Source organism: Phascolarctos cinereus, unplaced genomic scaffold, assembly GCF_003287225.1.
Source record: "Phascolarctos cinereus isolate Bilbo 61053 unplaced genomic scaffold, phaCin_HiC Scaffold_5;HRSCAF=322, whole genome shotgun sequence".
Taxonomy (NCBI): Eukaryota; Metazoa; Chordata; class Mammalia; order Diprotodontia; family Phascolarctidae; genus Phascolarctos; species Phascolarctos cinereus.
In genome coordinates this window covers 29,803,897-29,827,848 of record NW_027555958.1, presented here as the reverse complement: position 1 = coordinate 29,827,848, position 23,952 = coordinate 29,803,897, and the positions used below count along the sequence as shown (strand labels likewise).

Here is a 23,952-nt window from a genome sequence, read left to right as displayed (position 1 = left end):
AAAAGAGAAATCTTCATAATTTTGAACCTTTGAAATTTTTTTTCTCCTGACACATAAAAATGTAACTTAATTTAGTGGGTGTCTAAAAGTTAACTCTTATCTATATGTAGCTCTTAGCATAGATTGTATTTAAGTGTAAAAATTTTATTTTAACCTGGTTCCGTTGCTGTCTAATATACTTGAAGCATTTCCCCAGAACCATCAGTTGGTATGTACTTAGTACAGAGACTGCTTATTAATGTGATATTAGCTAAACAAAATATTTTGCTTTGTAGCGACACGTTCCTAATTCTTAGGGTGCAGCACACAGTATAGTCTTTAGATCATCTATGCCACTGTTCTCAGAATAAATAATCAAAAGTTGCTAATTTTGGGGGGGAGGTAACTTGCCCCTTTTTTGTATATTTGTATCTAACCAGTTTGGGTAACAGTGGCTTTTTTGGGGGGGAGTGAGGCAGTTGGGGTTAAGTGACTTGCCCAGGGTTGCACAGATAGTGTCAAGCATCTCAGGCCACATTTGAACTCTGGTCCTCCTGACTCCAAGGCTAGAGCTCTGTCCACAGTGCCACCTAGCTACCCCTAAGGTAAGAGCCTTGGTGCTACCAATTTTTTTTGGTAGAGGGGGCTAGGCAGTGGGGTTAAGTGACTTGCCCAAGGTCACACAGCTAGTAGGTCCTGACTCTAGGGCCGGTCCTGTATCCACAGCGCCACCTAGCTGCCCCAACAGTGGCATTTTTAAAAATAGTTGAATAATATTAAGAATACATAGAATATAGGTTAGTGACAGCAGGCAGCACTAGCATTTGGGGAGATTAGGAAATACGTCATGTAAAAGTGATGCTTGAATTGAATTTTGAAGGAATGTAGGGATTTTGGAAAACAAAGGTAAGGGTATATTTTAGTAAGTCCTTACCTACTTGGGAAATGGAATGTTGTATATGAAGAACAAGAAAACCTATTCAGCTGGGCTGAGAGGGCACGAAGGGTAATAACTGTATAATTTGAATGGAAAAGTAGGTTAGACACCAGGGTGTGGAAAGTTGTTTGGATTTGACCCCTGAAAAGTTGAGTAGAGGAGTGACCTGACATGGTGAAGCAAGAGGTTATGAAGGCCTGGGCTGCTGTGGTGACAGTGAGTTAGAGAGAAGTGAGCTGATATAAGAGGTGTAGAGATAGAAGCATGAGACTTCGCAACTAATTGGATACATGGAGTGAAGTGAAATTGAGAACTTTGATGGAATGACTGAGGGTGGTGCCCTTGACAGAAATAGAGAAGTTCAGAAGTTTTACATTAGACATGCCAAAGGAACTAGTATGTTCAATAGTAAAGTTTTGGGGGGTATAGATTTCGGAGTGAAAACTTTGCATCAGACTTACATCTTTTCTGTGAGTCTTTTATTTTGGTATCACAGTTTCATCATTGATTTCTTCACTCCTCAAGCCTCCCACAATATTCCTTCCTCCATCTTCTTAGCTGAGGACCTTGCCTCATCCTTTCCAGAGAAAACTGAGGCTATTGGGCAGGAATCCTCTCCCCTTCTGATCTCACAGCCAGCTACCCCTTTCTGCCTTCCATCCCCCCCCCCGTCCCTGCAACCTAACTCCTGAAAATTGAACCTGCTATCATCATCTCACTCTAATAATCACTCATCTTTTATCTTCTGATCTTACCCTGCTACCTACAAAAATGCCCAATTGTGCCTCCTCTTTAAACAATGCTTTTCCGAATCCTTCCATCCCTCCTGATTATGGGCTATAGCTCGCCCTTTCTCAGCCAAGCTTCTTGAGAAAGCCATCTACAGTCAATTCCTTCACCTTCTCTCCTCTATCCATATCATCTACATTTTGATCTATGATATCACTCAACTCACACTGCTCTCTCCAAAGTTATCAGTGATTTTTTAAATAAGTTTTTATTGATACCTTTTGGTTTTCCATCACCTAAATTCCTCTCTCCTCCACCTCCCATATAATAAAGAATTTTTTTCAAAGGAAAGAAAGAGACAAAGAGAACGGAAGTCAGGGAAACTGAGCAATACCTCAAAAAAAAAGGCTGCAAATATTTGTAATATTCTACTCCCCATGGACCTGTGCAGAGGAGTGAAGGGAGGAGGGATGTGTCTTCCACCATCTCTTTTTTGGGGCCAGCTGTATAAATCTTAGTAATTTTTCAACATTCACTTTCAGTTTTGTGGTGGTTCTTTTAATTTGTGTTGTTGTAGTCTCTGTGTATATCTAATTACATCCCTCTGCATCATTTCGCATAAGTCTTTCCATGCTTCTTTGCATTCATCATATTTGTCATTTTGTATAGCACAATATCAACCATGGTCTCTTAATTACCAAATCAAATGGACTCTTATAAAATTCTCATCCTTCTTGACCTCTCTAGAGTCTTTGACACTGTTGGCTCCCATCTGGAGATTCTCATTTCTGGATTTTCACGATATTTTCTCCTTTCTTGCTTTGCCTACATATCTGCCCACTCCTCAGGCTCATTGGTTGGATCATCATACGCATCATGCTTCTCTTCTCCCCCCCCCGCCCCTTTTATTCTCTCACTTGATGACCCTCCTCATTTGTTTTTCTGGGATCAGTTACTTCCTTGCAAATTACTTCCAGTTCTATATTCAGTCCTAGTTTCTCTGCTGAGCTCCAGCCCAGCAGCCTGGACTGCTTTTTTAATACATTTTGATCTGGATGTCCCATAGATATCTCAAATGCAATATATCCAAAACAGCTCATTATCTCTCCATGAACTCTGCAGGTCAGCCATACTGGCCTACTTACATTTTCCTCACACTGAGTGCTCTATTTCCTGTCGCCGTGCCTTTGCACTGACTTTCTCCCAATCCTGGAATGCTTACCCTTATCATAGTGATCTCTTGAAATTACTGGTTTTCAAAATTCAGCTCAAACCCCACCTTCTATGTGAAATAAAATATTTTGTCTTCCTCCAGCTTGCTAGCATACCCTCCCTTTTTAAAATATTTTTAATTCACTGTGTATATGTGTGTGTGTATGTGTGTGTATTCTTGATATTGTATTTTTTATTTTTCTGAACTATACCTGTTTTTTTTTTCAGTGGTGAGGAAATTCTTCCATTAATGAAGATGAGCATCATCTAGTCATAGAGTTGCCTGGGGCACTAAGAGATTAAATAACTTGCCCCAGGGTCACAGCCAGTATGGATCATGAGTAAAACTTGAACTTAGATGTTCCTGATTCTTAGACTTGCTCTCTACTCCTCCATACTGCCTGTATATATTCTGTATGTACTTGTTGGCTCCCCTATATAATGCAAGCTCTTTGAGGGCAGGGACTGTTTCACTTTTGTCTTTGTATCCTTAGCACTTAACATAGTGCCTGGCACAAAGCAGGTGTTTAATAAATGCTTGTTGCTTGATTGAGTGATTTCATCGGCTTCTGTTTTTTCGTGTATAAAATGAAGGATTTAGATAGGAGTGGGATTGGATAGATGGCTTCAGGCTTGATGTTATGGAGATCTTCCTAACAGTGTTGTTGAGTCACTCCGGCATGTCAGCTCTACCTTATCCCGTGGACCAAAGGTTTTCTTAGCAAAGATATCAGAGTAGTTTGCCATTTCCTTCTCCCTTGTGTCTCCATTTTACAAATGAGGAACTGAGGTAAACAGGATTAAGTGACTTACCCGTGTTTACTGAGGCCAGATTTGGCCAACTCCAGCCTGGTGCTCTGTCCATTGCACCACCTAGCTGCCTTCCTAACAATGAGAATTGTCCAGAATTACAAGGGGTTGCGTTGTGACTTAATGGGTTCCTCCTCACTGGGTGTCTTCAAGTAAAGGTTTGGAAATGTTATAGAAAAGTTCGGGTACATTTGCATGATTTCAAATTGGTGTCTCTAAAGAAGTTGACATACTTGATAGAAAATATTTCTTAAGAATTGTGTATAGAGGGGCACCTAGGTGACATAGTAGAGTGCCAGCTCGTAAGTCAGGAGGACCTGAGTTCAAATGTGGCCTCAGACAGTTGACACTTAGTAGCTGTGTGACCCTGGGCAAGTCACTTAATCCCATTGCCTAGTTGTACCCCCCCTAAAAAAAAAGAATTGTGTATAGAGTTAAAATGTGAAATTCCTACCTTTTTATATATGCATCGTAAAATGTAGCAACCATATTAATTTGTTGACGGAAGTAGGTAAGGTCCTTCGTTAAAATACAAACTTCTTGAGGGCTAGGGTGTTTTTTGTTTTTTTCTTACTGTTCTCAAGCTCTTAGCACAGTATCTGGTACATGGGAAATACTTAATGCCTATTAAATGTTCCATTTTGGAGTTGTGGCTTTATAAAAAAAAATTCTTTGTTTTCTAGTCATTTTTTTCTCAATTATATATAAAAACAATTTTTTGAAAAATTTTATATTTTATTTTTTTCAGTGACATCTAAAAACAGTTTTTAATGTTTTTAATGTTTAAAGTTCTTTTTTTAAAAGTTTGAGTTATAAATTCTAACCCTGTCTTCCTTGAGAAGGCAAGGGATTTGATATAGATTAGACATGTGCAGTCATGCTAAACGTTTCTGTATTAGCCATGTTGCAAAAGAGAACAGACACCCCCACCCCCGGGAAAAAAAACCCCCAGAAAAATAAAGGTTATTTTAAAAAGTATGGTTCAGACTCTTATCAGTTCTTTCTCTAGAGGTGGAGAGTATTTTTTTTTTGTCATAAGTCCTTTGGAATTGTCTTGAATCATTGTATTACTGAGAATATGGGGCACCTAGGTGACAAAGTGAATAGAATGCCAGGCCTGGTAGTTGGGAAGACTCTTCTTCCTGAGTTCAAATCTGGCCTCAAACACTTACTAGCTGTGTGACCCTGAGCAAGTCACTTAACCCTGTTTGCTTCTGTTCCTTATCTGTAAAATGAGCTGGAGAAGAAAATGGCAAGCCATTCAGTATCTCTGCCCAGAAAACCCCAAACGGGATTACGAAGAATTGGACAGGACTGAAACGACTGAACATTACTGAGGATATAGCTGAGTCATTAACAGTTGATCGTCATTCAGTGTTGATGTTGCTACACACAGTGTTCTGTTGGTTCCGCTTACTTCACTTTGCATCAGTTCATATAAGTCTTCCTAGATTTTCCTGAAACCATGCTGATCTTCATTTTGTATAGCACAATAGTATTCCATCATAAATATGTACTACAGTTTGTTCAGCCATTCCCCAATTTATGGGCATCCCCTCAATTCTTAATTCTTTTCCACCATAAAAAGAGCTGCTATAAATATTTTTGTATATATTGGTCCTTTTCCTTTTTCTTTGATCACTTTGGGATACAGACCTAGTAGTAGTATTGCTAGGGCAAAGGGTATACACAGTTTTGTAGCCCTTTGAGCATAGTTCCATAGAATAGTTGGATTAGTTCACAACTCCACCAACCATCCATGTGTCCACATTTTCCTACATCCCCTCCAACATTTGTCATTTTCCTTTTCTGTCCTATTAACTAATCTGATAGGCATGAGAAAGGTGCCTCAGAATTGTTTTTGTTTGCATTTCTCTAATCAATAAGGACTTAGAGCATTTTTTCATACGACTATAGATAGCTTTGATTTCTTCTTCTGAAAACTATTTGTCTCTTTTGACCATTTATCAATTAGGGAGTGACTTATATAAAATATTATTTTGGTAGTTTGATTGGTATAGTGCTGAACAAATAAATTATTTTAGGTAGAATTGCCTTTTTTATTATTTGGCTCACGAGCAATTGGTGTGTCTTCAGTTGTTTGGATCTGAATTTGTGTGAAAAGTATTTTGTAATTGTGTTCTTATAGTTCTTGGTTTATCTTGGCAGATAGATTCCCAAGTATTTTATATTGTCTGCAGTTATTTTAAGTGGAATTTCTCTTTCTGTCTCTTTGCTGGACTTTGTTGGTAATATATTGAAATGTTGATGATTTATTTAGGCTTATGTTTATATTCTGCAGCTTTGCTGAAGTTAATTATTTCAACTAGTTTTTTAGTTGATTCTCTAAGGTTCTCTAAGTATACCATCATATCATCTACAAAGAGTGATAGCTTTGTTTCCTCATTGCCTATTCTGATTCCTTCAGTTTCTTTTTCTTGTCTTACTGCTATAGCTAGCATTTCTATGTAGTATTTTATTTTCCCCCAGTTACATGTAAAAACTATTTTAAACATTCATTTTTTAAACTTTGAGTTCCAAATTCTCTCCCTTCCTTCCTCCCCACCCTCCTCATTGAGAAGGCAAGCAATTCGATACAGGCTATGTTATGAAAGAAAACATAGACCAAAAAAAAACCTTCAAGAAAAATAAAGTTTAAAAAATATGCTTCAATCTGTATTCAGACACTATCAGTTCTTTCTCTGGGGATAGATAGCATTTTTTCATCATAATTCCTTCAGAGTTATCTTGGATCCATTGTATTGCTAAGAATAGCTAAGCCATTCACAGCTGATCATCTTACAGTTTTGCTGTTACTTTGTACACAGTACGTTTCACTTTGCATCAGCTCATGTAAGTCCAGGTTTTTCTGAAAGAATCCTGCTCGTCATTTTTAATAGCACAATAGTATTCCATCATAATTACATACCACAGTTTCTTCATCCATTTCCCCAATTGATGGGCATCCCCTCAATTTCCAGTTCTTTGCCACCAGAAAAGAGATATATAGCTAGCATTTTCTAGTGACAATATTGAATAATAGTGGTGATAATGAGCACCCCTGCTCTGATTGAGAAGGCTTTTAGTTATCCCCATTACAGATAATGCTCTTACCTGTTCTTAATATGTGTTTAGTAGAGTTATGGAAACATAGAATTTCGGAGTTATGAATGACTTAGAGATTATTCAGTTTAACAATTTAATTATTCATTTAACAATTGAGGAAACTGAAAATGAGGCTTTGAGAATATGATGTTTGGCTGATATCTATTTTTAAGTCATTTTTCTGTCATGTCTGACTTTTCATGACCCCATTTGGGATTCCATTTCCTTCTCCAGTTCATTTTACAGATGAGGAACTGAGGCAATCAAGGTTAAGTGATTTGCACAAGGTCACATAGCTAGTAAGTGTCTCAAACCAGATTTGAGCTCGGGAAGATGAATTTTTCTGGCTCCAGGCCAGGCGCTCTATCCACTATTATCACCTAGCTGCCCTGATATCATCTATACAATAAAAAGTCGGGAGGACGTACCTACACTAAGTTTAGCAAAAAGTACGTCATCGCTTTCCTCTGTTCATGGTCCTACCTTACCTTGCCTTGCTTGAAATATTTTACCCTTGTCTTTGGTAGAACAAAGGAGGATAAATACTACTATTGTCTGGAGAGGCCACATATTACAAATTGAAACTTATTAAAATTGGAACCAATATGTCGGGTAGACAACATGGGTAGTGGTATAAAATTCAAGTAGAATACTGCTTTGACCTAAACTGTGTTTTTTCCCTCCTCATTTAGGTGGAATGAACCTTCCTTGTTGAATGTCTCCCGGTTACCAGTTGGATCTCACCTGTGAAGAACTATTTTCCCAATAGTGGACGCCACTCTGTGGCATATTTGATTGCCGATTCAGGGATTGTAAAGCTTTCTGAGTTCCTGAAGAAGGGAGGCAATTGCTGCTGTATCAGAAAACTTGATCTCACAGCCACAATGGTGCTGTCACAGAGGCAACGAGATGAACTGTAAGTTATATTTGGGCTTAAAAAACCAACACTTTACCATCTTTTAAGAGGCAAAATAGTATGTACGTTTGGCCGTTCAAAACATCATTGGTTTCAAATGTTGTACGAGAAGCCCTAAGCATAAACAGTCTTAGTTACTAATAATGGCATAGTTTGTAGTCTTGGTAAAAATGTAAGTTTCAAGTTTGAGCCTTTGTTAAATACTGTGAACTGTTGATTTTGTGGCTTTATGTAATGTATGTTTACAGTTAAATATTAACAGTTAGAAAGGTTTTTTCTTAAGCATGCCATCAATAGCATACTTAGGTAACTTGAATTTGTATCCCAAAATGCTACTTTCATTAGATTATTTAATTTTAATTCATTTCTCTACAAAATGCTTTAGTGTTTAGTTCAGCATCATCTTTTATCTGGTTGTTGGTGTAATGTGGTTTACCAGTTAGGTAATTATGACGTTTGATGACAAGTATTATAAAATGAGAATAGTGTGAAGGGACTTCGCTGCTTTTGACAGTTCTCATTCATAATTATTGTTTTGGTTAGAGCAATTTGGACCAGTGTACAAAAGGTCTTTTCTCCCCATCCTGCCTGTTTCTTTTATTCTTGCCTCTGTGCTTAGGTAGCATTTCCCCCTAAACTGCTTAGAAGTAATGATTTGTCTATTCTCACAATCAGAGGTGGAAGTTCAAGTCTGAAATATAAAAGAGGGATAGAGATTTGGGGATCCTTAAGTTAATATTCATTGTAATAAGAAGAAAATGGAACTGAGCCACAAGATTTTAGAGTGTAAAGGGACTTCAGAGGTGGTCTAATCTGCTCTGTATGTAACCAAGAATTTCTTCTATAAAGTGACCTCTCCTCCAAACCTCCAGAGGACAACTGCAATCATTAAGATGCTTTTACCAACATGGATTTGAAGTGTTTCTCTCTCTATAACTTTTACCCATTTGCCTCTCAGGCCAAGCAGAACCAATTTTTGTTTACAAATGTTTACACTGAATTATCTTAACAATTTGTAAATTTCTTATGAAGTTGAAAATTTGGCTGTCTTCAGCCTTTGTTTTGTTCCTGGAATTTTTAACAATGTGCACCATAGTTACTGCTTTTGGAGATGTTTTTAAATTTAGAAATGAAAGATGAACTTTTGATAGGTCAGAAACTGGGCAATAATACTTGATAACAGTGTGAGAGACTTAAAATATCACCATATTTATATCTGGTGGTATTTAATTCTCACTTAAGCTAGTCTGACATGTTTTCCTAAGTTATAAACAAATTCAAGGAGAGCACAATTAATGACATTACTTACCTAGTAGTTTTACCATCTGAGGAAGAACATTCTTTTGTGAGTGACTTCTTAAAGAAAATTATCCCAAAGGTGCTTTCGTTTTTGTGATTTTATTGGCATGTGAGGATATCATTTCTTTGCTTGTTGTTAAAATCGCATGTTTTGGGCACTCTTGTTGTAGCCCAATTAGGAATGAAAATAAATGGAATATGTTCGGATTTTGACATTAGTTATTTCATTAGATGTTGTGCCAAAAGTCCTTGCCCTCAAGAAGCTTACATTTTCCACAAGCATCAAGAGTTTGCCATGTTGGAAAACAACCCAAGATTTGCAAGTGCATACTCTCAGATTTGTACCATTAAATATAAATTTGGAGGTAGTTGGGTTTTGTATAGGGAACATAGTGCAATATTGAACCATTGAGGAAAGATTATTCAGATCTATACGTGAAGGAGCGTATTAATTTTAAAGATCAGTTAAAGTAATTTCTGAAGAATTATTCTTAATGTCCTAATTGTTCATTGTTCTTTAGTGACCTAAATTTTCAAGAAAAGAAAAGCTTAAAATATTATCTACAGTATATGAATAACATTGTAAAGATTCTTAAATTGTGTTTTTCAAACATGCTAATTCTTTATCTCCCGTTCTAATGTATTCTGACTGAAATTATGTCTAGTTTTTTTTTTAAATTAAAAGTACTTTTAGATATGTGTATATATGAGAGACTTTTTATTGATCTATGGTAGACTTGGTTTTATATTTTCAGTTGTTGATTTAAAACATGATTATCTAACAAAAGAGTCCAGTAAACATTTTCTTGTTTAGTATTATATAAAAGATCTTATAAACTTGATTTCTAGAGTCAAGGAAATTCATAAGAATATTGGTCATTTTTGGTCATTTGAGTACCACAGTTAATATATCATATATCTAAACATTCTGATTTTATCATGTTTTGACAGAAGCAAAAGTTGGTCACAGTAAAGTATTAACTATTAGTTGGAGAATTTGTTGTAATCTCTATTTGTACACTCTTATGTTTTCTATTTTGATATTCTGATCAAAAGTGATAGGGGACAGACTGCTATGCTGTTTTCTTGCAGTGGAATAGCTTTTCCTCTCATTCCTAGGCAAAATGGTAATTTCATTGGAGTTAAAAGGCAGCAAGGTATCAGTGGATAGAGCTCAGGTTTCAGAATCAAGAGGATCTGGGTTGCAAATTTGCTTAGATACTTTAGTAACTGTCATCCTGGGCTTATCACTTAACCTCCTTGGGCCTCAGTTTCTTCATCTGTAAAACAAGAGAGGTTGTACTCAATGACCTCTAAGGTCTCTTCTAGCACTAAATCTACAATCTCATGTAGTAAATGTTTAGACTTGTTACTTGTGAAAAATAAGCCAAAAAAGTAAAGCTTAAGTAACCTAGGTATGATTTCAACACTGGCTTTTGAGTCTAGCAAGGATTAGTTGTTAATTTTCTTGAGAATAATAAAAGATGATAATCAATAAGTAACATTTATATAGCACTTTAAGGTTGCAAAGCAGAATTTGCTCATGGCAGACATTATTTATGACCAAATAGAAGACAGAATGGGCTAAGTATATAAGGAAGACAGATGGAGATTACTTGATCCGCCTTACCTCATTTCTTACCCTGCTGCTTCTAAAATGGACTTCACAATTGCTAAGGCAGCTAAGTGGAAGAGTAGATGATAGCATTCTAGGCCTAGCGTAATTTAGTTTTGGCCTCAGACAATTAATAATTATGTGACTCTGGGCAGGTCACTTAATCCCTGTCTACCTCAGTTTCCTCATCTGTAAAATGATGATAATGATAGCACCTACCTCCCAGGGCATTATGAGTGTCAAATGAGATAGTATTTGTAAAGTACTTACCATAGTGCCTAGCACACATAGTAGATGCTATATAAAGTATGATGATGAAAGCTGGCCTACTTGGACATGATGGGAAGTAATTTCTATGAACCGCGTTGCAAGACAGTGTGTAAAGATACTACCTTGACTCTTGGACATCCACCATGTCTATCTGTGTATATTATATGTGGGCTAACTGTTGAAGCTTTTGTGTACGAGCTAGGGAGCTATCATTTGCCAGCTAGGTAGACTTTTAAGTAGAAATCAGCTAACTGTTCATCTGGAAAATTCTTAGAAGCTTTTAAGCTTTTATAAACTATTAGTAATTTTCTGTCTAGAATTTTGCAGTTGTTTCTCCACCTTTACTCCTAAATTCCTTTAATTAGTTGACAATATTTACTGTTGAAATGCAAAAGAGATAGATACAGTTCCTGTTCTTGAAGCTTTGCAACCTGTATGGTGAGACAAAACAAACAGTGGCTATCTGGGTTACTGTCATTTTATAGACTTGTGTTTGCAAGGCCCGAATTAAGCAGGCCATTTTTCCTCCCTGTTTTGCCTGCACGTAGAACATTGCCACCAGAGGAGTGACAGTGAATGAAAGATTCTTGTTTCAGTAAGATGGATTAGACGGCCTTGAGTAGTCAAAGTTTTTTGTAATGTTCTTGAATCTGAATCAGAAATTCCACTGTGTATTGTATGTAGGAATAAATGGGACTGGGTGGATCACAGACAGCCATGATCGTAGGATTTAGAGTTGGAAAGCACCTTTGAGAACGTCTAGACCAGTTGTGTGAAACTCAGATAGATGTTGGGTTCCCAAATCCCTGTGGAAGGATTCCTATGTACTGCATGTTGACAGAGTTTTAAAATTTTATATTGTCTGTGTCCTACTGTATTTTTATTTTCTTAGGTATTTCCCAATTACATTTTAATCTGGTTCAGCTGCATTTGAAAGTGTTATAGGCCACATGTGGCCCACAGGGTGATTGACACCTCTAACCTGGACCTTCTCTTTCATTTTTATAGGGGAGGAATGGGTGGAGAATTATGAGTGAGCCTTTTTCAAGTTTAAGTTTTTTTTCTCTAGTTTAAGTGTTTATTATTTAAACTTTAGAGTCAAAAGGATTGAACACTTTGTAATCTTGACATACTTTTAAGTCTTAGTTGGTAACTCTAGCCATGATCACTTAGCTATGTGCAGGGTCCACGATAGGAGAGTAGTGAGTGATGTGCTTTGCTTAATCATTACTAAGTAAGATTTTGAACTATTGTTAAATGATTTCAGTGTCAGAAATAGAGACAAAAAGGAATCTTCATAGTATGCAGCTCTGTCACTCCTGTTGCTTTTTGTAATATCTTTTAGGTGAAAAGGGAATATTGTTGACATGAGTCACTTTAGTAAACAAAGGGAAGATAGTAGTAATACTGTACTTCAAACGTACTTTGATTTATGTATTTATTTTTCTACACCTTCTCATCGTGTGTCATTCAAATTTTACCATAAATTTTCCATTGAGACTGTGTTTTGTGATCTGCTGTGTTTTCTAGATATTTAAGTTCCTAAGAATGATAATGTTTAGAAAAGACTAAATACTAAGACGATAAATGCATGGCAATAAATAAAAGCTCTTTCACTATCAAACTAAATGTGGATGTTTGATACCAAGTCAGGAATATGCTTTGCACTGAATAAATTTCAAACATGTATGACATGCAAAAATGTGAAGTGAAAGAGTGTTGTTTGTTCAGTTGTTTCAGTTATGTCCAACTCTTCATGACCCCATTTGGGGCTTTCTTGGCAAAGAAGCTAGAGTGGTTTGCCATTTCCTTCTCCAGCTCATTTTACAGGTGAGGCAACTGAGGCAGACAGGTTAAGTGATTTGCAAATCATGCCAAACGAGGTCACCCAGCTTAAGTAAGTGTCTAAGGCTGGATCTGAACTCAGGAAGATGAGTCTTCCTGACTGCAGTCGTGGTACTCTGTACACTATGATGCCACTTAGCTGCACCCCACCTCCAGTACATCAGTTTTAAGTTATGTAATTGTATGCCACAGTTTAAAATGCACTGAAGGGGTCTCAAGTGGAAAAAGTTTAAGAAGCCCTGGTAGATATGACTAATCAGAAGGAAAAAAACCATTTAGCAACTAAAGAAAGTATTTCTATTATTTTCTACACTACCTGTAAACTACAGAAAATGTGAACTTAAGTCTAAGGAGATTTTATATTGGGCATTCTACAGTTTTAAAAGTTTTCAGTTTTAGATTTTAGTCTTTCTTACAAAGTCTTGGAAGGAATTATCAGAATTTGCATGTACAGTAAAAACTGGTTTGTCTGCTAAACAGTTGAACAGCTCTTAAAATTTCTTTGTAGTGATAGTGATTATTATAATTCTGAAATACAAAATTCAGATGTAGTTAATCAGATTATTTGATTAGTAAGCAGAGCAGTCCATTCCTTAGACCGTGATCATTATCAGTGTTAAGTGTAAACAGAATGTTACTTAGCTTATAAACACTGGTAAGGTTTTGCTGTTGTCAATAATAGAAATACATATCTGATGGGAAAAATATCTTGCCTTTACTTATATAAAACAACAAAACTCACCACTGTGGAGCATCTGGCCATCACTTGTGCCGTAATGAAGCATGAAGGACATTGCAAAATTGTGAAAATGAGATTAAACTCTGGCAGCTTAAAATTTTTTTTGAAATGTGGTTTGGAAAACAAAGACAAAGATGAAATTGTGCTGCTGTCTAAAGGTAATAAAGGGTAGATTGCATTGTTTTAAGGAGAACTGCTCTACTCCCAGATTAAAGTACCACAGGTTGTACTAATCCAGAAAAGGCACAGATTTTAAAACTCTTATTAATTTCCTATTCCATTTAAAATTTTATTGCTCAACCATACGACCAAAAAAATCCTCTTATAGAAATTGTGCTTTGTCTCTAGCCTTATTTCAAAAAACAACAGAACAAAATTTCGTTATGTCAAATCCTCATTAATCGATTAACAAACAGGTAGTGTGCTAGGCTCTGGTGCCTGGCCATACAGAGCTTATGTTTTCTCAAGGGAAGCAACAGGTGCACATGTAAGTATTTGGAGGGATACACTAGCAGCTGGAAAGATTGAGAAAGGCTTTATGTAGGAGATGGCTTATTGAAATTTAAAGGAAACTAAGGATTCTGGGATGTAGAACCGAGAAGGGGCAACAGTTGATGAAAAGGTACAGAGACTAGTGATGGACTGTCATGAGAGGAGTTGAGCCAGAAGGCCAGCTTGAATGTAGTAGAGAGTGTGTGAACGGGAATCATGTATGTACGGCTGCAAAGGTATGTTGGAGCCAGGCTGCGAAAGGTTTTTTAATCCCAGAGTTGTATGTGATCATAGAGATAATGGGGAATTTATCTAAAGAGAGGGACAGCGTTTTTTACATTTAGTATGATTACGTATTTCCAAATATTCTCTTACCCATGGATCTTTCTTGGAACAAAGATTAAAAAAAAACAAAGATGGTAGTTTTAAATAAAACCAGCAGATAATCCCTATTTATTTCGTACATATTCAGTACAACCAGATTTTAATGCAACAAAATAATTTTGCACAGTCACTTAGCCTTTTCTAACTTTAGGCTGCAACCTGTCTTTTCAGGCTGATTGCACCTTACATAGATTACATAGATACCGTATTCTCCAGGTGACTTGGTCTGCTTGCTGTTGTGCACAATATGTCTCATCCTCTGCCTTTGCACAGTTGTCTCCGGTGCTTAAGCTACTCACCCTCCCTACTCCAGCTTAGTCAAAAACTTTGTGAAACTCTTGTCTCTCTTCAAACCTAAGTACTACCTCCTTCAAAAGGTTTTTCCTGATTTCCCCCTAGTTATCGTTGGCTCCTTCATCTCCTTAACTGTCCCCTGAACATGCTGTTACCCCCCCCCCCAGTAGAATATATACTTGAGGCCAGAGACCATCTTTTGTAGTTGTATTTTCAGCATGTAGCACAATGCCTGGCACATAAAGTGCTTAATAAATACTTTGTGATTGATTAATCAGGATTCTACCTACTGAAAAATTTGTTTTCTGTCATCTCTTTAAATGAGGACACCAGGATGTGGCACAGTTTCTTTGAGATTTTTTGATACCATGGTGGCCTCATCATGGATATAGAGCTGAAATGGATGACCTAAAGGTCATCTAGTCCAAGCCCTTCATTTTACAGATAAGGAAACTGAGGTCTAAGGAGACATTAGTTGACTCATTTAAGGCCATGTAGGTTATAAATGTTAAATATAGGATTTGGACTGATGAGAAAGATTAGGTCTCGGAGGTAGGGGTCATCTGCATTAAGATGGGGCCTATAGAACAGCTAAGGAAGAGAATATAACAGGAAGGGAGCAGAGGTTTGGGGATAGATCCATGTTATGGGAGCAGGAGAGGGTGAATGAGGAGATTAGAGGTGGGTAAATTCATAGGATGAGAGTGTTGGAGTTGCAAGTGACCTCAGACTCATCTAACCCTTTGTTTTCCACAGGAGAAAATGGGAAGCTCAGAGGGGTAAAGCAATTTATTTACCTGAGGTCACCCAGTTAGCGAGCAGGACCAAGATTTGAACCTGTGTCCTCAGACACCAGAAATAGTGCTGTTTCCACTTAACCAGAGAATGAAAGAAATTGTTTTGGAAATCAGGGTGGCAGAAAAGAAGTCAGGTGAAGCAATAGCTTGCTTACAAGAGTGGTCAAAGAAGGTAAACAATGAGAAAATGCTGTTAGATTATAGCAAATGAAATCATTGGTGAAATCATTGGTAAAATGATTGAGAGAGCAGGTTCAAATGGTGGAGTTATAAACCAAATTGAAGGAGGTGAAGAGTAGGGTAATGTAGGAGGCACTTTCTAGCAGTTAGACAGTGAAAGAGGGAGCAGAGATAGAAGATCATGACTTTGGGGTATAGTATCTGAAGGCAAAGCTTTAGGGGTATATTAGAGACTTGGGGAGGGGGAGAAGAATAGATAGGGAGAGATTGAAGATGGTGGTTAGGGCCAATGGAAACAGTTGATGGGATGAACACCTATAAGAGAGCGATGACAAGTAAAGCTCAGGGTATAAGATCATGTATTTAGAGCTAGAAGTGACCCTTCAAAGGCATCTAGTCCAAACCCCTTCATCTTACAGATGAGGAAATTGAGGCTTTGAGAGGCTGGCTTTGGAAGAAAGAAGAGCCCCTTTCTCTCCAGGGACAGGAATATAGGAGGAGAGTATGGGTAAAATATTTTGAGATATGGCATTGGGAAGAAGAGGGGAAATCACAGCAGATGGCCTCAGTTTTTCTTAAGAGAATAGATATGAGACTCCTTTATTTTAAAAGCAGAACATTTTAACTTAAATAGTTGAAAACCTATGAAAGGTAACTGAGTAACTGGATGAGTGCTCTTACAAGAGAGAGTGGAATATTTTCTAGTTAATCTTTCCTCTGCTAAAATTCCATTGAGAAGAACGGGAAATGATGAAAAGAATAGTGGGAAATGGATAAGATGGCCTAGAATATTATCATCACTTAGTTTTTGTTAAATATTGGAAGATAGGTAGAAGAGACTGTCAGTTAAAATAACTTAGCATGGGATTTCATGAAATGCTAGTGTAATTCCAGTGTAGGGTTCTTTTAAACCTAGGACTGAAGTAATGTCATTATCAGGATCTCTGCATTAGCAAGGAAGAGGGCTTTGATATTCATTCTTTTGCCATTAGTTAGAGTGCTCATTCTTGTCAGCAGTGCTACTCACTTGTCAGAGCAGGTCTAATCATTGATTTGTACAGTTTTATACAGAGAACACATGGATTTCTCTTTGATTCACTTGTTTTCTCATCACTAGGAATCATAGAAGCATAATTTTTAGACCTGGAAAAGACGTCAGAGATCAAGTCCAACTCTCATTTTAGAGATGAGAAAACTAGGGGATTTGCCCAAGGTCATCATACAAGTGGAAGTTTCAAGATCAACCCTGTTATACCATCTTAGGGCAATAAGATCTCTGAGGCAGCTGTCTGGTGTAATGGGTAGAGTGCTGAACTTGAAGACATGAAAGACCTGAGTTCAGACCGTGCCACAGCTAGTTACTAGTTGTGTAACTCCAGATGGTTCTCTTATTCTTCATCTGTGAAATGGATTAGAATGCCTGCAAGGTCCCTTCCAGCTCTAAATTTATGATGCTATGAAGCATATATATTTGGCTTCTATAGGAATGGTACTAAGCATGCTAGTACCTTTATGTTGGTTATGACAATAATAATAATATAGGAGCTAAATTTTATATAACATTATGTGCCAGGCACTGTGCTAAGTGCTTTACAGATATCTCATTTTATCCTCACATGAGCCCTAGGAGGGAGGTGCTGTTGTTATCCCCGTCTTATAGATGAGATAACAGAGGCAAATGGCAGTTAAGTGACTTGTCAGGGTCTCCCAGCCAGTGTCTGAAGCCAGATTTAAACCCAGGTCTTCTTGACTAGAGGCCTAGCGCTCTTTCAGCTGTGCCACCTAGTTATCCAATCTGATGAAAATCAGTTTAGATGAAAGTGAATGGTTTGTAATTAGTGGTTGATACTGTATTCTGTGACTGGGACACCGTAGGCTGCTTGGAGATGCAAGAGGTAAGTCAGCCTTGTGTATTTTCCAGGTTACTTAGCTAGGGCTGTAGCACTTTATCAAAGTTCTATATCCTTAATATCAGGTAAATGTTTTAATGGTTGATATGAATGGGCCCAGTTTTTTAACAGGAGAGGAATCTCCCACCAGCCTTTCCTAGTCTGGCTGCCATCTCCCCCAAACCTGTCAACATATTGGGATCTGGTGGGGGTGTGGCCATGTCCAAGTTGGATCTAGTTTGGTCATAATCTCTTCAGAAACTGCAGATGTAGATGACTTTGGAGAATCTGAGTTGGAGAGGAGCCCAGAAGCTCTGATCTATAATAGACTAAGGATCCCTTCTATATCCCTGCTGGATGACAAGTGATCATCTAGACTACTCAAAAATCTCATGTCCTGGGGACCCCACAACCACCTCCTATGGCCTCCTGTTCCACTTGTGAACGAATATCCCTTAATGGTCAGGAAGCTTCTATAATTTCTACCCAGTACTCCTAGATCTGCCCTCTGGGATCTAGCAGAACAAATCTAATATGACAGGCCTTAAAATTCTTGAAGACATCTATCATGTCCCCCTAAGTCTTTTTTTCTTCAGCCTAAGCATATCCAATTCACAGAATCACAGATTTTCAGAGTTGGAAGGGACCTCAGTGGCCATCTAGTCCAACCTATACCTGAAAAAGAATCCCCTCTACATCATACCAGACAAGCAGTATCCAGCCTTTGTTTGAAGACCTCCAATGAGGGGGAAACTCACTACCTGTCAAGGTAGCCCATTCCAGGTAGTGGCCTAGGTATGATGCTATGTTGTGAATGTAACTCCCTTTCCAATTGTTTAGACATTTTATATTCCTATGTCAAATCACACGTAGAGTTGTCAGTCTGAGAATCAAGAGTTGTGGGTAATGGTTCTTGGCTCTGAAATAAAACTTTACCTGAGAGTTTTAGGTAAGTCAGTCACCTTTTCTGAGCCTGAGTTTTCTCATTTGTAAGTTGGAGATCAAAGAAATTCTAGGATCATGGAGGTCACAGGGACCTTCCATGGTCATAACTCTCCTTCCTTCCTTAGAGGATTACTGTAAGGGTCAGATAAGGCTGTGTGATGGATGTGAAAGCGTGTCTGCAGAATTGAGTATGTGGAGGCGTTGTGTATGTTGGGAAGCAGGAGCTGGATGTTGCCCATTCTCATATTACTCAGTGTGTGGTTGAGGTTTTATCACTGTTCTGTTCAAATGAACTATTTTTTTCTTGTTCTTTCCAGCCTTTTGTTTGGCATTCTGAGATTCGGAAATGGGTATGTCCCATAGAATTCAGATGAAAATGTTTTTGAATTAGAAAAACAGCTGAAACATTTTCTTGAAGTTGCAGAAGGAAAACTACAGAAGTCATACTTCCCTATGTCATCGAGCAGATGTAGAGCTTGACCCTGAGTTCTTGTAAAAGGTTGTGCTAACTAATGTAATCCAGGTGGTACAGACTCAGCTAAGTTTAGAGAGGCTTATCACAAGAACAAACACACTGGTTCTGAGGTAGTTAATTTTTTCAGCCTCCACAATTCATGCAACCAAGCTGTATGATTGTTATCTGCATCCATAGAGAGTGGATGCACACTGACTAAATAACATATCTTTGATGTATTGAAGTGGGAAGAGAAATCTTAAGGCAACAACCATTTGCTAAGTGCTTTAAAGGGGAAAATAATATTTTAAACATCAAAGAAATCTGTAATAATCACAACTTATGTGTGTTACAAGTATAATCTATTATTTTAGGGAATTAAACTTGCCATATTTTTCCCAGACAAGAAACTGGGTTTTAGTACTTTACCCTAAAATGGAAATAGAGGTAGAGAAGTAACTTTAAATATTTACGGGTACGCTCTATATAAAACTAACCTTGAAAATGTGTTGGATTTGGGGGTGAGCAGTGGGCCCTCAAATTAATTTTGTTCTCTTTTCCTTTTACTTACACTGCCATCACCCTAGCCCAAATCTTATTCCTTAATTTCTGGATTGTTTCCATAATTCATTCTTAACTAGTCCCACCAGTCGTTTCACACATTTCCAGTTTATCTGTTATAACATACCTTTTATAACCACCAAATGTATCTTTTAAAAAGACAACTTCACCATGAGAACTGAGCCATGTCCTTTGAAAAATGGTTAAAGGAATTGTATATTTTTAGGCCTGAAGAATAGAAGGTAAGATGGGTTGGCTCTCACCTCGGTCAGTTTTCAAAAGGGCCTTTGGGTAGAAGTGGCTTTGATAGCTCTGGGAATTAGTTTATTCTTGTTTATTTGGAGGTATTTAATCAGGGGCTAGGGTAACTAACAACCAAGGATACAGCAGAAAGAGTTCTTCATCAATTAGGAGATTACCTCTGATGACTTCGAAAGTGCCTTTGACACTCTAAACATTATTTGGGATGAAGGTGATAAAGATGTGTAGACAATATTCTAAAATAAAAATGGTCAGGTATGGAAAATAGTTTTTAAGTACAACTTTCAAAAACATAAGAGTTTTTGAAGAATTGAAGTTCATATAGAATTGAATGACTTCAATTCCTAGTAGAATTCTAGAGCACATTAAAGGACTAGTTCTACCCCCTAGAAAGGGACATAGTGAACAGCATGAGCCAGAAATTCATCAAAGAACTAAGTCATGTCAGACAAAACTCATTTCCTTTCTTTGATGAAAGGGTTTACTAAACTGGTAGATCAAGGAAATGGTGTAGGGCTATATAGGATGCCTGTATTTCCAAAAGATATGTGATCTAGCATTGTGATGGACACACTGGATGTATGCTGGATATAGTTAAGTGGATTTGGAACTGGTTGCATAATGGGACCCAGAAAATGGTGATCAGTCATAGTTAGCCATGAGGCATGTCTTTGGTATACAGCCAGAGTCCTTGGGCCTTAATTTTGATCATTGCCTTTGATGAAAGTATAGATAGCATGCTAATCAAATTTTTGTGCGAAGAGTAGTTGTATGCCAAATGACAGAATCAGGATCCCAAAAGACCTTGTCAGGCTAGGTAGAACAATGGACTGAATTTAATAAAATAAAATGTAATTGTAAGAAATGTAAAGTTGGGTTCCAGATATGAACTGTTACAATGTAAAATAAAATGGGGGGCGAGGCAGGTAGGACTGAAAAAGAGTTTGTGTGAAAAAGATCTGGGGATGCTAGTAAACTGCCAACTCAATGACTTAGCAGTGTGGCATAGAAGAGGGTGTCCGTCCGTCCGTCCCCCCCCCCCAAAAAAAAAAGGCTAATTCTATTGTAGGCTGCATTTAAAAGACGGCTGGAGTCTGTAACAAGGAAAATGAGGATCCCACTGTACTCTGCCCTGGTTAGACAGGCTTTTACCTTTTAGGAAGGATATTGTTAAGGTCTATTTCATTACCACATCCAGAGAACTGGAGATAATTAGCCCACAAAAGAGAAGACTCGGCAGTGGTGAAAAGTGAACTGTGATGCCTTCAGAAGAAAGGCTTTGATTTATTTTACTTGGCTATAGAAACAGTACTAGAAGCGATGGGTGGAAGTGTTACAGAGAGGCCACATTTTGCTCCAATACCAAGAAAGGGATCCTTAATATTGAAAATTATTTAAAAGTAGAATGGGTGAGTTCTTCATTACTAGAGGTCTTCAAGCTGTGGTTTATTGTTAAGGGAAATTTTAGAAGAGATTCTTAGACTGGATGACTTTTGGGTCCCTTCCAACTCTGAGATTATAAAGATATGAGTCTTAACTTCTAGCATTGAATACCTGTGTAACCTTGTTTATAAAGAGGTGAAAGTTAGCCTGGATAGCCTAGTGGTGGCAAAGATAGCCTGGAAGGGAGGGCTGCTAGGTGGCGTAATGGATAGAGCATTGGCCCTTGAAGTCAGGAGGACCTGAGTTCAAATCCGGACTCAGACCACACACCTGACATGTACTAGCTGTATGACCCTGGGCAAGTCACTTAACCCCAATTGCCTTTAAAAAAGATAGCCTGGCAGTGTTTTAGTGGCACAGGGGGTAGAATGCTGGGCCTGGAGTCAGGAAGACCTGGGTTTAGATCTGGTTTCAGACACTTACTAGTTGTGTGACTCTGGGTGAGTCAATGAATGTGTCTGCCTTCCTCAACTGTAAAATGGGGATCATAATACCACCTACCTCCCAGAGTTACTGTGAGGATCAGATGAGATAATAATTTTAGAGCATGTAGCACAGTGCCTGGCAGATAGTAGGGTCTTACTAAATGCTTGTTGTCGTATTTCCCCATGCTGTTTCTCCCCCCCCCCCACATAACTTCTAAAGTTCCTTCTCTAAAGTTCTATGATACAGGTACTACAATAAACTTAGAAAGGAGGAGGAAGGAAGGAAGTCTGTCCCTTTAGGAAAAAGGAGGTTGAGCATTAGGAAAAATTTTATGATAGAAAAAGTGGAACTTGAGGTAGACCTTGAAAAAATGGATATAAATTTTACAGGCAAAAGTGGGGGGCAAAGAATTCCAAATAAAGGAAAACCCATAGGCATGTGGATAGAAAAGCATAGGAACATATTTTCAGAATAGTGAATAGCCTGGCTAAGACGTAGCGTTTTGGGAAAGAATATTGGGAATTAAGGCTGGAAAGGTTGGTGTATGGACCATATTACAGCAGTCCTTGAGCGTCAGATTGAGAAATGTGAACTTTTATTCTAAGTAACACACTGAGAATTTAGAGCCAGGAATTAAGCTGCTGATGTATCACAGCATAGGCTGAGTGTCTTAGGCACTATTAGTTTTTTGTTCCCTTTGCAAAATATTAACTTTTATTCATTTAATGGCTTGAAAACAAAGAAATGAAAAAGAATTGTTTTTAATGTTTATTAAATAGTTTGTAGAAATATTAAATGTTTAAGAATAATGATGAGACATTTGGTCATTATGTATTTTTGTTTTCATTTTAGAAATCGAGCTATAGCAGATTATCTTCGTTCAAATGGCTACGAAGAGGCATATTCGGTTTTTAAAAAAGAAGCTGAATTAGATATGGTATGTTCTTTTTCCTTATCCTGAACTTGGTCTGTATTACACTAAAAGAAGGCTTGCATTCTTTGGGACATTCAGAAATACTGCATGAGGCATATAGACATATGTTTGGTGGAATTGGGAATTGGCCTAACCACTCTTATGGAAAGCAGTTTGGAATTATGCTCATGTCACTAAAGGACCCGGAGTTGCCACTATTGGAGACAGAAATAATGGTCCCAAACACACACACCATTCAAAGCAGTGCTTTTTGTGGTAATATTCTGAAAATAAAACCAAGGCCCATTGATAGGGTCTGTGGTGTACTGCAGTGTGGGGATGTGCGAGCGCTTCATGTGCTGGGCCTCTGGGACTACTCCCGGATGCCTGGCAGGTTGGGAGTGTAGGAACTAATGCAACAGAGGGAAGTCATCAGACCCTGCAAGGCTGTGTACACAGACTGCCTGAAATGGGAAGGACTGAGGCCAGATGGTAAGCCAGGAATGAACAGGACTGAGCATAGAGAACAAACACCTCAGGAGTGTGCCTCCCATCCATCTTCAGAGGTGGAGGCCCAGGGGTATGGGCACTACTACTGGATATACTACTGTGTATGCACTGGCAGGCAGGTTTGACCTGACTGAGCTGCCTGCTGAGCTGTGTTTTTCCTTATCTGAGTCTTTGTGACTGGAGAGGCTCACTGGGTCAAGTGAAGGAGTGTGTTTGGGAATGAAACAGAAGCTAAAGCAAAGGGAAGCAAAAGGCAGGTTTTTTAAACTCCTCTTTTTTTCCCCCTTCAGAATGAAGAGTTAGATAAGAAATATGCTGGCCTTTTGGAAAAAAAATGGACATCAGTTATCAGATTACAAAAGAAGGTAACTTCTGAATTTATAAGAAACAAATCCTGCTGAGTTGTCTTCAGCCATTAGAAATGTCTCATTTTAGCAGGTTTATGAGTCTGTTCATTCTCTCTTCCTTGAAAAGTTAACTATCCTTTTCTTTAACTTAGGTGTATGCTCTAATATAATGTACTTTTATAAATACTATCATGAATGCTTGTCCTTTTGAGTATAATCAGGTTTTTACTTGAAGTCTTGGATATATTTAATCAAAATATATTTGTCAGGCTTTTTTCTTCCTGTGGTACTTTGTCCATAATGTGGATTGAATATGACCTACACTGACCCTTTTTGAAGGGGTGAGAACATAGCAGTGCTAGAGGCTGGTGGGGGGGGTGGACAACTTGTAAATATTCAATAAAAGTACTATCTGATGCAAAATAAAGAAAAGGGAGTATTGGGGGAACTGGGATCAGCATTGTTCTTGCTTAGAGAGGCCCTGAGACTTCTGCATCTTGGCCAACATATCAGAGAGGATGTCATGGTTGAGAAGAAAGAAAACTGAACTTCTGTTTGAATTTGAGATAAGTAATCTGTATAGTTGTATGGAAAATTAGA

The 23,952-nt window shown here is 37.9% G+C and overlaps 1 protein-coding gene across 3 annotated transcripts in view; it reads left to right on the top strand.

Moving 5' to 3' along the window:
* The window catches only part of PAFAH1B1 (platelet activating factor acetylhydrolase 1b regulatory subunit 1), a 75,379-nt gene that overhangs the window by 35,421 nt on the left and 16,006 nt on the right, over positions 1–23,952 (top strand). For all 3 annotated transcript variants that reach the window (XM_021006940.2, XM_021006939.2, XM_021006941.2), the window contains 3 exons: positions 7,465–7,688; positions 22,435–22,519; positions 23,296–23,370. In XM_021006940.2, the coding sequence (XP_020862599.1) occupies positions 7,657–7,688; positions 22,435–22,519; positions 23,296–23,370 (192 nt within the window). In that variant the 5' untranslated portion in view covers positions 7,465–7,656. The remainder of the gene's footprint in view (positions 1–7,464; positions 7,689–22,434; positions 22,520–23,295; positions 23,371–23,952) is intronic.